Source organism: Hypanus sabinus, chromosome 3 (genome assembly GCF_030144855.1).
Source record: "Hypanus sabinus isolate sHypSab1 chromosome 3, sHypSab1.hap1, whole genome shotgun sequence".
NCBI lineage: Eukaryota > Metazoa > Chordata > Chondrichthyes > Myliobatiformes > Dasyatidae > Hypanus > Hypanus sabinus.
Window position 1 is genome coordinate 160,474,807 of NC_082708.1, and position 11,537 is coordinate 160,486,343.

An 11,537-nucleotide genomic window follows, 5' to 3' on the forward strand; every position below is an offset into this window, starting at 1 on the left:
GGCCCCCAAGCTCACCAGCAGGATACTGGTTCTCTCTAGAACAGAAACGCTGCCCGTCTCAACAGGGTCCGGACACATCAGCATTAACGATTCATGAACTTCAGTCTCCTCCACATTTGCCTCCAAGAACTCCATTTTCACTGACCAACAACCATCGTCTGGATAATCACCGGCACTGGTACCCCGAATCTCCAGTGTCCTCAATGTCGTCAAGGGTAAATGCTTCCAATAACGGTTATGAAACAAACTGTACAGCAACTTAACCGGCGCCCCAGTGCCGAGGATGGCTTTAACTTGACTTCCATCCATCCGTAACAACACCTGTGCGCGTGGCCCCTCTAAGCCTTCAGGAATAGGTTCTGTTCCTTTTGGGAGTTCCTTGGTACATTGCTGGGAACGTGCTCCCTCAGAGACCCCAAGCCGTTCTCCCACTGGGCCTCCTCTCAGTTTCCCGACACCTCTCGAATCAACGGAACGACTGATCCCCTTGACAGATCCCCTTGGCACCACAAGCAATTTATCTGCCCCCCTAGGCAAAAAGGGATACCCTAAAAACTTCCCACCAATCTCCTGCCACGGATATGATAAGCCCCCCAGCTGCGGCATTTGACTTCCAGTCGAACCACACGCATTTTCCCACACTTTCCCAGAACTGGCAGCGGTCACTTCGAGGTCATTGCGCCCGACAGTTCTAACAAAGTCACCAGCCCGCCTACTCAAACTTTCAACCCGTCCCTGTCGCTTTCCCTCAGCCAAGCACTGCCACTCACCCAACAACTGAGGGGTCCGCTCCGCCCACGCCTCCGCCCCTTTAGGGCTGGACATTATTCCAACAACCAGGCGGAGCTCACCACTGCTGAAACATCCCAACCTGTCACTCCTCACTCTCCAAACAGTACGGACAGCCCATGGTCCCATCACCATTTCGTCAGCACTAGTTGGAACTCGAACAACGACCTCGAGGCTAACAACAGCAGCCACCCCACCCAACACACACGCAGCGATAACCAGCAATCATACACCCACAAAGGCACACCAGCTCTTTGCCGCAGACACAATTTAAAGAGGGTGATCACACAGCTTCCACAGAAATCAATCCCGGACGAGCACCCCACAATGCAACCCCCTGGGTCGCCTCAGGCTCGCTCAGCTCGTTCTCGTCTAGGGGGAGCAGCCTTCGGCCCCGCCAAACTGGGTAATCAGCTGGTGTGGATGCTGTGTGAGGTCCCCGCCTCACCTAAAAACAGACAGTACACCATATGCGATTAAATGAGTACAATTTATAAAGGTTACTATAACTAAGTGATTAATAACGATACAGTATATATGAAGAGAAAATTAAAGAAAAGGCGCCAAACTTATCAAAGTCCAAACCACTTCGTGCACAGCCGTTGGAGTTCAATTACTGAAGTCTTCTGGCCACCATTCGATCCCCTCCGAACTCCTCGACTCGCAGCTCAGGACCCTCCGAACTCCTCGACTCTCCAAACAGCTCAGGACCCTCCGAACTCCTCGACTCTCCAAACAGCTCAGGACCCTCCGAGTGGTCAACCAAGCACATCTAGCTTCATCCCCCCCCCCCCCGGAGAATCTCCCGGCCTCGGACCCCCCTTTGGGGTCCGATCCTCGCCCAGCTTAGAGCATTGCGTCCTCTCTCTCGACCCCCTCGCGCCGATCTGCCCAAAAGCCCGTCAACAAAAGCTTACAGACACAGAAGAAAGAACATTAATCCCCATTTGGTTTACAAAGGAATACAATTCTCGTTATCAGTAAATTAGCATTCCTGCTAGTTAACAAAAGGAAACCCTTTCCCAACAGTAACAAAGAAAAAAAAGAAACCCCCTTTACACAGAGATAAAGCCCTTTGTGAATGTTGATAGTGAGAACATTCTTTGGACTATTCTTCCATCTCCATCTGCACATAGGCCGTAGCAAAGTCCACTTTGCTGAAGTGTTTTCCTCCTGAAAGGTTTGCAAAAATATTCTGTATCCTGGGCAAAGGGCATTGGTCTACTTTAAATACTGGGCTGATGGTGACCTGAAAATCACCACAGATCCTGACAGACCCATCCTTGGCTACTGGGTCCACTGGCATTGCCCATGGGCTCCACTCAACCTTGGAAAGAATTCCTTCAGCCTCCATGCGATCTGGCTCACTGCTACTTCATCACAGATGGTATAAGGAACCGAACAGGTTTTATAAAACTTGTGTGTGGCATTTTCATTTAATACTATTTTACCTTTGATGTGTTTCAGTTTTCTAATGCCATCATCCAGTGCCTTTCTTAATTTGCTCTCAGTTGACTCTGTTGCAGGGGATGTGACATGCAAATGATGGGTTGATCTCCAGTCAAGTTGTAGTTGTCTCAGGCAATCATGCCTTCACAATGTTGGCCTCCTGTTTTTGCCACATACTGGTGCAAGCCCAAATTGTCTTGTTGGTTGTTGTATCTCACTGTTACGAATGTCATTCCCATGGGAGTTTTCTTTTCTCCGTATAAGTTCTTAATTGGATTATCTGCTGGCTTCAGTTTGGTATCTTTGAAATGCTGTTCAAACTCATTTTGTGCAATGATTGAAACAACCGAGCTAGTGTCCAATTCCATTTTAATTAATTTGCTGTTTATTTCTAGTGTAAGCCAGATTGCTTATCTATTGTTATTTTTCACATTATAAATCTCAAGGCTACTTGGTCCTGTGTCACTTTCATCATTATCAGATTTTTCATCAATAGCTTGCTGATTAATGCTCTTTTTGAAATTGTAGCTTTACTTTTTAGCTTTTTCTCTTCCCTGTGCAGTCCATTTATTTTTATCTGCCCAAACATGCACTTTGTATGTGCCCTACTTTTCTGCAAGCTCTGCATTTAAACTTGCATTAGCCTGGTATGTGTGAGCTCTGTTCCAATGGTAACACAATTTGTTCAACCAGGCTGGTTCCTGTTTAGATGTTGCAATTTTGTTCACGTTCACTTTCATTCCTGAATGCATCTCTGTCTGCTGTTTCTATTGATACAGCTATGTCAACTGCTCTTTTAAGTGTAAGTTATGCTTCAGTTAGGAGCTGCTTTTGAATGCTTTCTTGTAAGATTCCACAAGCTCAGTGCATCATTAATCTCTCAGTGCATCATTAAGCCATTTGCTGAATGCTGAAATGAACTCCCAATTCCTTTTGATTTCACTTATGAAACCTAAAGTGTTTTGCAATCAACAATGGTTTTGGTTCTAAATGTTCCTGTACTATTTTCACGTTATCAGCAAAGCTCATTTCGGCTGCTTCCCAGAAGGTAGCAGCTGGAACAGGTTGTAGTTGAGGTGACTCTGGTCCCCAATGATCCTTCTGGCCTTTTTTACATACCTGTCTTTGTGTATGTTCTGAATAGTGTGAAGTTCACATCTACAGATGTGCTGGGCTGTCCGCATCACTCTCTGCAGAGTCCTGTGATTGAAGGAAGTACAGTTCCCATACCAGGCAGTGATGCAGCCAGTCAGGATGTTCTCAATTGTGCCCCTGTAGAAAGTTCTTAGAGTTTAGGGGCCCGTACCAAACTTCCTCAACTGTCTGAGGTGAAAGAGGCACTGTTGAGCTTTTTTCACCACACAGCCGATGTGTACAGACCACATGAGGTCCTCGGTGATGTGTATGCTGAGGAACTTAAAGCTGTACACCCTCTCAACCCCAGATACATTGATGTCAATAGGGGCTAGCCCGTCTCCATTCCTCCTGTAGTCCACAACCAGCTCCTTTGTTTTTGCGACGTTGAGGGAGAGGTTGTTTTCTTGACACACAGTGTAGAAAGTATGTGAATAGGAGAGGTTTAGGGGAATTAGACCAAATGCAGTTACATGGGACTAACTCAGGTAGTTGGCTGAAGGACATCTTTCCGTGCTCCAATACTCTGAACCCCCCCCCCCCACCCCCCCGAGTGAGCGAGTTTCTTCTCCAACTTCTAATTGGCCAGCTCAATACCTCTCTACTTCGAGACAGTGTGTGCATTGATTGTATTAGCTGTCTGGGTTCCACTATCACAGAGCAACCATCATTAAAACTACACCATAATATGCAATATGTAAGGAGGAACCGGAGAAGAATCAGATGTTGTGATGTTACTGTATCTGATAGAGTCCCAGATATCCAGACTCCCTCAGTTGCAGGATCTTTATCTTGTGTTGATTTTTTTAGTTCAGACTGTCATTTGTTTTCATAAAGCTTTTTCAGGTTTATGAAAAGCACAGGTTTCATCAACAGCACATGATGGAGGGAGGGAAAGCAGTTCTTGCACAGGTTTCAGATTCTTGCCCTCTGTTTGAACTCTTGAGAACTGACCTGACTACTTTGAACTAGGTGTGTTCACTGAACTTTGAGGAATGTTTAATAGAACCTTTCATTAAAAGGTGACCTTGTTCTATCCCTCTCTCTGAGAACAGTCAATGGAATGTATTCCATTCTTGCCCCATTTTAAACTTCCATATTGTCTCCTGCCACTCGGCCCATTGAGCCTATCCTGACTCCCAGAGCTAATTTATCATTCCCATTTCTCTGCTCATTCCCATTTCCCTGTAATTAATGGCACCCCACTTGATCAATGATCCTGGTTCAGACAGCACTGGAACAGCATCCCGATTGTCATAGATCTTAGATACTTAGAATATAAAAGCATGGGTGTAATGTTGAGGCTTTATAAAGCACTGGTGAGGCCTCCCTTGGAGTATGGTGAGCAGCTTTGTGCCCCTCAGCTAAGAAACGACGTGCTGACATTGGAGAGGGTTCAAAGAAGGTTCTCAAACACGATTCCAGGATTGAATGGCTTGTCATATGAGGAGCGTTTCATGTCTCTGGGCCTCTGCTCACTGGAATTCAGAAGAATGAGGGGTGACTTCATTGAAACCTTGATAGAGTGGATGTGGAGAGGATGGTTCCTATGGTGAGAGCATCTGAGACCAGAGGACACAGCCTCAGAACAGAGGGGCATCCTTTTAGAGCAGAGATGAGGAGGGCCAGAGGGTAGTGATCTGTGCCACAGGTGGCTGTGGGAGACAAGTCTTTATGTATATTTAAGGCAGAGGTCGATAGATTCTTGATTAGTCAAGGCGTGAAGGTATACAAGAAGGCAGAAGATTGGGGCCGAGATAGAAGACTAATCCGCTATGATGAGATGGCGAGCAGACAATGGGCCAAATGGCCTAGTTCTGTTCCTATATCTGACACTCTTAAAGGATTGTAATAGAGTTCCTCATATGATTAAAAGCCAATGTATTTATGTAGAGACTGTACCCAGGTTATTAACACCTGACTCTTGGTGATCCCTACATGTTGTGATGTTAGAACGTTTGTGAACCCTGTAGAATTTTCTCTGTTTCTGCATAAGCATGAGCTAAAATGTGATCAGATGAGTCCTAAAACAAGATAAAGAGAACCCAATTAAATAAATAACAGAAAAACAATATTCTTGCTCATTTACTTATTGAGGAAAATGATCCAATATTACATGTCTTTGTTGGAAAAAGTATGTGCGCCTCTGGGGTGATACCTTCTGCAAAAGCTATTTGGCGTCAGTGTTCCAATCAATGAGATGAGATTGGAGGTGTGGTTTGTGGAGGTGCCCTGCCTATAAAAAAGACACACAAAGTCAGGTTACTGACTGAGCCTGCTCTTCTCAAGAAAGATCTGTTTATGTGCACCATGTCTCGTTCAAAACAACTTTCAGAGGACCTATGAAGAAGAGTTGTAGAGATGCATGAAGCTGGAAAAGGCTATTTCCAAATACCTGAGTGTTCAGCAGTCCACAGTAAGAATTTATCATCAAGCGGAGGAAACTCAGCACTGTTGCTGCTCTCTCTAGGAATGGGCATCACACCAAGAGCACAACGTACAATGCTGAAGGAGGTGAAAAAGAACCAGAAATCTCTAGAACTTGCTAAAGTCTCTGTTCCTGTGTCCACTGTAAGAAGAACACTGAACAAGGAAGGGCACCACTGCTCTCTAAAAGTAAAAATTGCTGCATGTTTTAAGTTAGCAAAAGACCACCTGGATGTTCTACATGCTTCTAGGATAATGTTCTATGGGCAGATGAGACTAAAGTTGTACTTTTTGGCAGAAATACACATTGCTATGTTTGGAGTAAAAAGGGCACTACACACCAACACCAAAACCTCATCCCAACTGTGAAGCGTGGTAGAAGGAGCATCATGGTTTGAGGCTGCTTTGCTATCTCAGGTCCTGGACAGCTTGCAATTATTGAGGGAATAATTAATCCAAAATTATATCAAGACATTTTATTGGAGAATGTCAGGGTAACAGTCTGTCACATGAAGCTTAATATAAGTTGGATAATGCAACAAGACAAGGATATGAAGGCCAACAACGGAAAGGTTTAAAAAGAAGCAAATTTGTGTTTTGGAATGGCTGAGTCAAAGTCCTGACCTCAACCCTATAGAAATGTTTCGGAAGGACCTGAAGCAAGCAGTTCGTGGAAAGAAGCCCAGTAACATCCCAGAGTTGAAGCAGTTTTGTAAAGAGGAATGGACTAAAATTCCTCCAAGCCGACGTGCAGGACTGATCAACAGTTACCGGAAATGCTGTACAACGAGGTCACATCAGTTACTGAAAGCAAAGGTTCACGTACTTTATCCAACAAATACATGTAATATTGAATCATTTTTCTCAATAAACAAATGAACAAGTGTAATGTTTCTGTGTTATTTATTTAATTGGGTTCTCTTTATATCTAGTTTTAGGACTTGGATGAAGATCTAAACACATTTTAGGTAATATTTATGTAGAAATAGAGAAAATTCTACAGGTTCACAAACTTTCTGCACCACTGTACAAATAAGCTCGCAAAATATTAAATTCATTGCTGCATGTACTGTACATATGTTCGTTCCTACTAACAAAAGAATAGGTTTCCTCTTTCACCCTGTTTTTTTAATTGTTCTTAATTGTGGGCATAATGTGTTTTTAATTCCATCTGTTACACAACTGCGGAGGTATGGCAAAATTATCGAGTGATTTTTATGCATTTTCCAATTTCTGGACAAAATTGACTGATGGACATCTATAAAAATGATGCAAAAGCAAGATGCTTGGGGGAGCTCAGCAGTGAGGACGGTATCTGTGGTGGGAACTTAGGGTGACACAGTAGCCTAGTGGTTAGTGTAACGCTATGACAGTACCTGTGACCCTGGTTCAACTCTGCCGCTGGCTGTAAGGAATTTGTATATTTCCCCTGTTGCCACATGGGATTCTTTTGGGTGCTTTGTTTCCCGTCCACATTCCTAAGGCATGCAGGTTAGTAAGTTAATTGGCTTCATAGGTGTAGTTGGGTGGCCAAGCACATTAGGCCAGAAAGGCCTGTTACTGTGCTGTATCTCTAAATAAATAGAAGTAAACAATAGAAGTGAGGAGCCACCATTGTGTGTTGAGACCCTTCATATGGAGGCTGAGGTGCCTGTAGTCCTTTGTGTTCCTGGTTATCTCCCTCTAGCAGCTGTCCCCAACCTTCATCCTCCCATCTCTTCACCCCGCTCCATCCTGATGAAGATTCTCTGTCTGAAACATCGACTGTTTATTCCCCTCCATAGACGCTGCCTGACCTGCTGAGTTCCTCCAGCATTTAGTGAGCGTCGCCCCATCTGCCTTTCATTGTCCTTTCGCTTTGTCTGCCGATCTTTGGAACAGTAAAGCTGTTGTGTCCTCCTTGCAGAGATCAAGACGAAGGCCAGTTACATCACCCCTGTCCCTGGAGGAGTGGGTCCGATGACCGTAGCGATGCTCATGAAGAACACTCTGATTGTGGCCAAGAAGTCAGTAAGCTACTGAGGATGAACCCACGTCATCAGCTCGAGCAGCCCCTCTCCCTCTGTGGAGCGCAGTTTAATTTATTATACAAGAGATATTTTTGTTAACTGCATTTATCTATATTTGCTGCAAGCTGTCACATGTTGTCTCCTGGAGCTGAGGACGCATAGCGACAGCCACCACCCTACTCCGGGTCACTGCATCCTTCCGCATGTTGGGCTCGCTCATTCATGCCAGCGTTGTCATTCACAAGGCGGCGGCCTCCTCCTTGACCCTGTGTGTGATGGCTCCAGTTTCCTTCAACATCCCAGAGCAGTGTGGGTTGGTAGGTTCATTGGGCGTGGTAATGACCCTAGTGAGAGTGAGGGGCAGAATTTGGGGTCGTTGGTAGGAATATGGGAGAGTAAAATAGGGTGGGTGTAAATAGGTAGTTGATGGTTGGCCCAGGTGATGGGCTGAAGGGCCTGTTTTCTTACTGGGTGACACAATGACTGGTTGTTCAGTTGAAGTTGCTGTGACATTAATTCTAACTCTTAGCATTTATAAAGCTCCTTTAGCCTGGTAAGACATCACAGGAATATTATTTTAAATGTTTGGCAAGGGCTACAGAAAGAGATATTTGGACAAATAAACAAAATCTTGTTCGAGGAGACAAGGACACTGATGGAGAGATTTCAGGGGGGAATGCTCAGCTGTGGGCTTCGCAGTGGCTGCCACTGATTAAATTCAGGGGTCACTGAGAAGATAAATCTGGGGAAGAGTGTGTTTGTAAACCAACTTAGCTATGGGGGTTTGTAGTTTCTCTAAAGCTCGTGGTATTGTGATTGAGTGATTGGTAGTTTAGATAGAATAGTTCTGGATAGTTACAGAGTATCAGAACCTCCTGTATTTATGCAAGTGTCTGACATTGAGGACAGTGAGGTTCCTTGGAGAGATTGGAGAAGGTGGGTTGTTCTCCTTAGAGCAGAGGAGGTCAGGAGATGTGATGCTGATGGTCAACTCTGAAACAATTTGCTGTTAATAAGCGAGGAGAAGCTGTTGAGAGAGAGGGAGAGGGAGAGAAGCCAAGGAGTAATTGATCAGAGGGAGGACCAGAGGAGAGAAGCTAATGTCTTTATCCTGAGAGGGTGGAAACAGGTTCAACCGAACCCTCCAGAAAGCACTTTTGTAAATATTTGAAGGGCAGAGCAGTGGTGCAACAGGCGGTGTTGCTACCTCACCACTCCAATGATCCGGGTTCAACACTGCCCTCTGATTCTGTCTCTGTGCAGTTTGCACATTCTCCCTGTGGCATGAGCTTCCCTGGACGCTCTGCATTTCCTCTCAAGTCCTCAAGATGATCAGATAGGTTGACCTGCTGTAAATTATTCCCTAGTGCAGGTAGGTGATAAGGAATTGATGGGGTTACAGGGAAAGCAGTAAGAGGGAAATTGGAATATTCTGGGAGGTAGTATAGGCTTGATCGCCAGACTGACCTTTACTGTTGTGAGAAACAGAAATATTTGCAAGGTGTTAAGGATATGTTAGGGAGAGAGACTACATAGATCGCTTGAAGAGCTGGTATTGATCTGATAGGCATCCTCTGAGGATAGACTGAACAAAAACACAATCTGCCACAAATTTCTAATGAACACAGGAACAGGTTTCTGTTTAGGTTTTAGGGAACCATTTGAGTAGTCTGCTGACCGACTTCTCACCTTTTTCTCCTTTACGTATGAAGTCATTTCAACTTTTGTCTGTGCCCCAGCCATTCACAGAGCTCTATGTCCTCTCCTGTCCCCACCCCTGTGATCTCCTCCAGCTCTAGAACCCTTTGAACTCACAGTACACTATTTTCCTGGCCGTCGTGCATTGCAGATGTGAAGTGTCCTCAGAGAGTTAAATGTTGAAACAGAGTTGTTCATTAATTGGCAAATACCAGCACCAATAATGGTACTTGTCCAGGCTGTTCTGACAAAACCTCCCACACCTCTGTGGCAGGGCAGGGACAGCAGGTGAAGGAACACCACTACCAACAGATGTATACCATCCTACACCGAAAATAGTCTGCCATCATCAATGGGTCTAATTCCCATAGGAGCAGATCACCAAATGTTGGCCTTCAATAATCTTCCCAAGTATTGGGCAATGGACAATTGGATCAGTTTTGTCGAATCGTTGATCTTCATCTGATAATCATTGATTAAAGTCATCTATGCAATGTTAAACCCGGAACATGGTGTCCATTTAAAGTCACATTACAGTTGCACACAGTGACCCAATGACGCTCTCTTGCATTCTGTTTATCTGCTTACACTTGTAGCATTAACAACAGTTTGTATATCTACATCGACCTGCCTCTATTCTGTAATCCTTAAATATCCCATCACATCTACAAAACAAAATTCTTCTGGTCCACCAAATAGTTTCCAAACTTGACAGCTTCCTGGGCCAAGGTCTGGATCACTAGTGATGTCATGGAGCAGCTGGTCCATCACAAGTGGAGTCACTAATCAGTGAGTCTACAGTGCCTATGAAAAGTATTCACTCCCCTTGGGAGTTTCATGTTTTATTGTGGATATAATTTGGCTTTTTTTGACACTGATCAACAGTAAAAGACTTTAGTGTCACATCACTACAAAAAGATCTAAATTAATTACAACTATAAAACACAAAATAACTGATTGCATAAGTGTTCATCCCTTTCAAGTCAGTTTTTAGTAGATGCACCTTTGGCAGCAATTACATTCTTGAGTCTGTGTGGATAGGTCTCTATCAGCTTTGCACATCTGGACACTGCAATTTTCTCCTTTTCTTCTTTACAAAACTGCTCAAGCTCTGTCAGATTGCATGGAGGTAGTGAGTGAACACCCCTTTTCAAGCCCCGCCACAAATTTTCAATTGGATTGAGGTCTGGACTCTGACTTGGCCATTGCAGGACATTGTTTAAGCCATTCCTGTGTAGCTTTGGGTTTATACTTGGGGTCATTGTCTTGCTGGAAAACAAATCTCCTTTTAGACTGCTTCAGGTTTTCCTCCGGGATTTCCCTGTATCTTGCTGCATTTATTATCTTCGCAAGCCTTTCAGGACCTGCTGCAGTGAAGCACCCCCACAGCACGATGCAGCCACCTCCATGCTTCACGGTAGCGATGGTGTGTTTTAATGATGTGTGGGGTTTGGCTTACGTCAAACATAGCATCCAGTCTGATCACTAAAAAGCTCAATGTTGGTTTTATCAGACCCTAGAACCTTCTTCCATATGCCTTTTGGCAATCTCTAGCCAAGATTTTCCTCAACAGTGGCTTTCTCATTGCCACTCTCCCATAAGGCTGTGACTGGTGAAGCACCTGGGCAACAGTTGTATGCACAGTCGTTCCCATGTCAGACACTGAAGCTTGTAACTTCTCCAGAGTTGTCATAGTTGTCAGAGTTGTCAGAGTGGCCTCCCTCACGAGTCCCCTTCTTGCACTGTCACTCAATTTCTGACACAGGTGTATTTTTACTACAATCAGTTGAAACCCCTTGACTGCACACAGGTGATCTCCATTTAACTAATTATGTGACTTCTAAAACCAGTTGGCTGCACTTTGGTGTGTCATATTAAAGGGGGTGGATACTTCATGCAATCATTTACTTTGTGTTTTATATTCGTAATTAGTTTAGATCACTTTGTAGGGATCTGTTTTCACTTTGAAGTGAGAGTTTTTTTCCCTGTTGATCAGTATCAACAAAAGCCAAATTAAATCCACCGTGATTT

At 44.4% G+C, this 11,537-nt stretch overlaps 1 protein-coding gene across 1 annotated transcript in view; it reads left to right on the top strand.

Moving 5' to 3' along the window:
* Positions 1 to 10,849, top strand: part of LOC132390866 (bifunctional methylenetetrahydrofolate dehydrogenase/cyclohydrolase, mitochondrial-like) — a 45,589-nt gene extending 34,740 nt beyond the window's left edge. The window contains exon 8 of the mRNA XM_059963411.1: positions 7,706 to 10,849. Within this exon, the coding sequence (XP_059819394.1) occupies positions 7,706 to 7,821 (116 nt within the window). The 3' untranslated portion in view covers positions 7,822 to 10,849. The remainder of the gene's footprint in view (positions 1 to 7,705) is intronic.
* Positions 10,850 to 11,537: the final 688 nt, after the last annotated feature.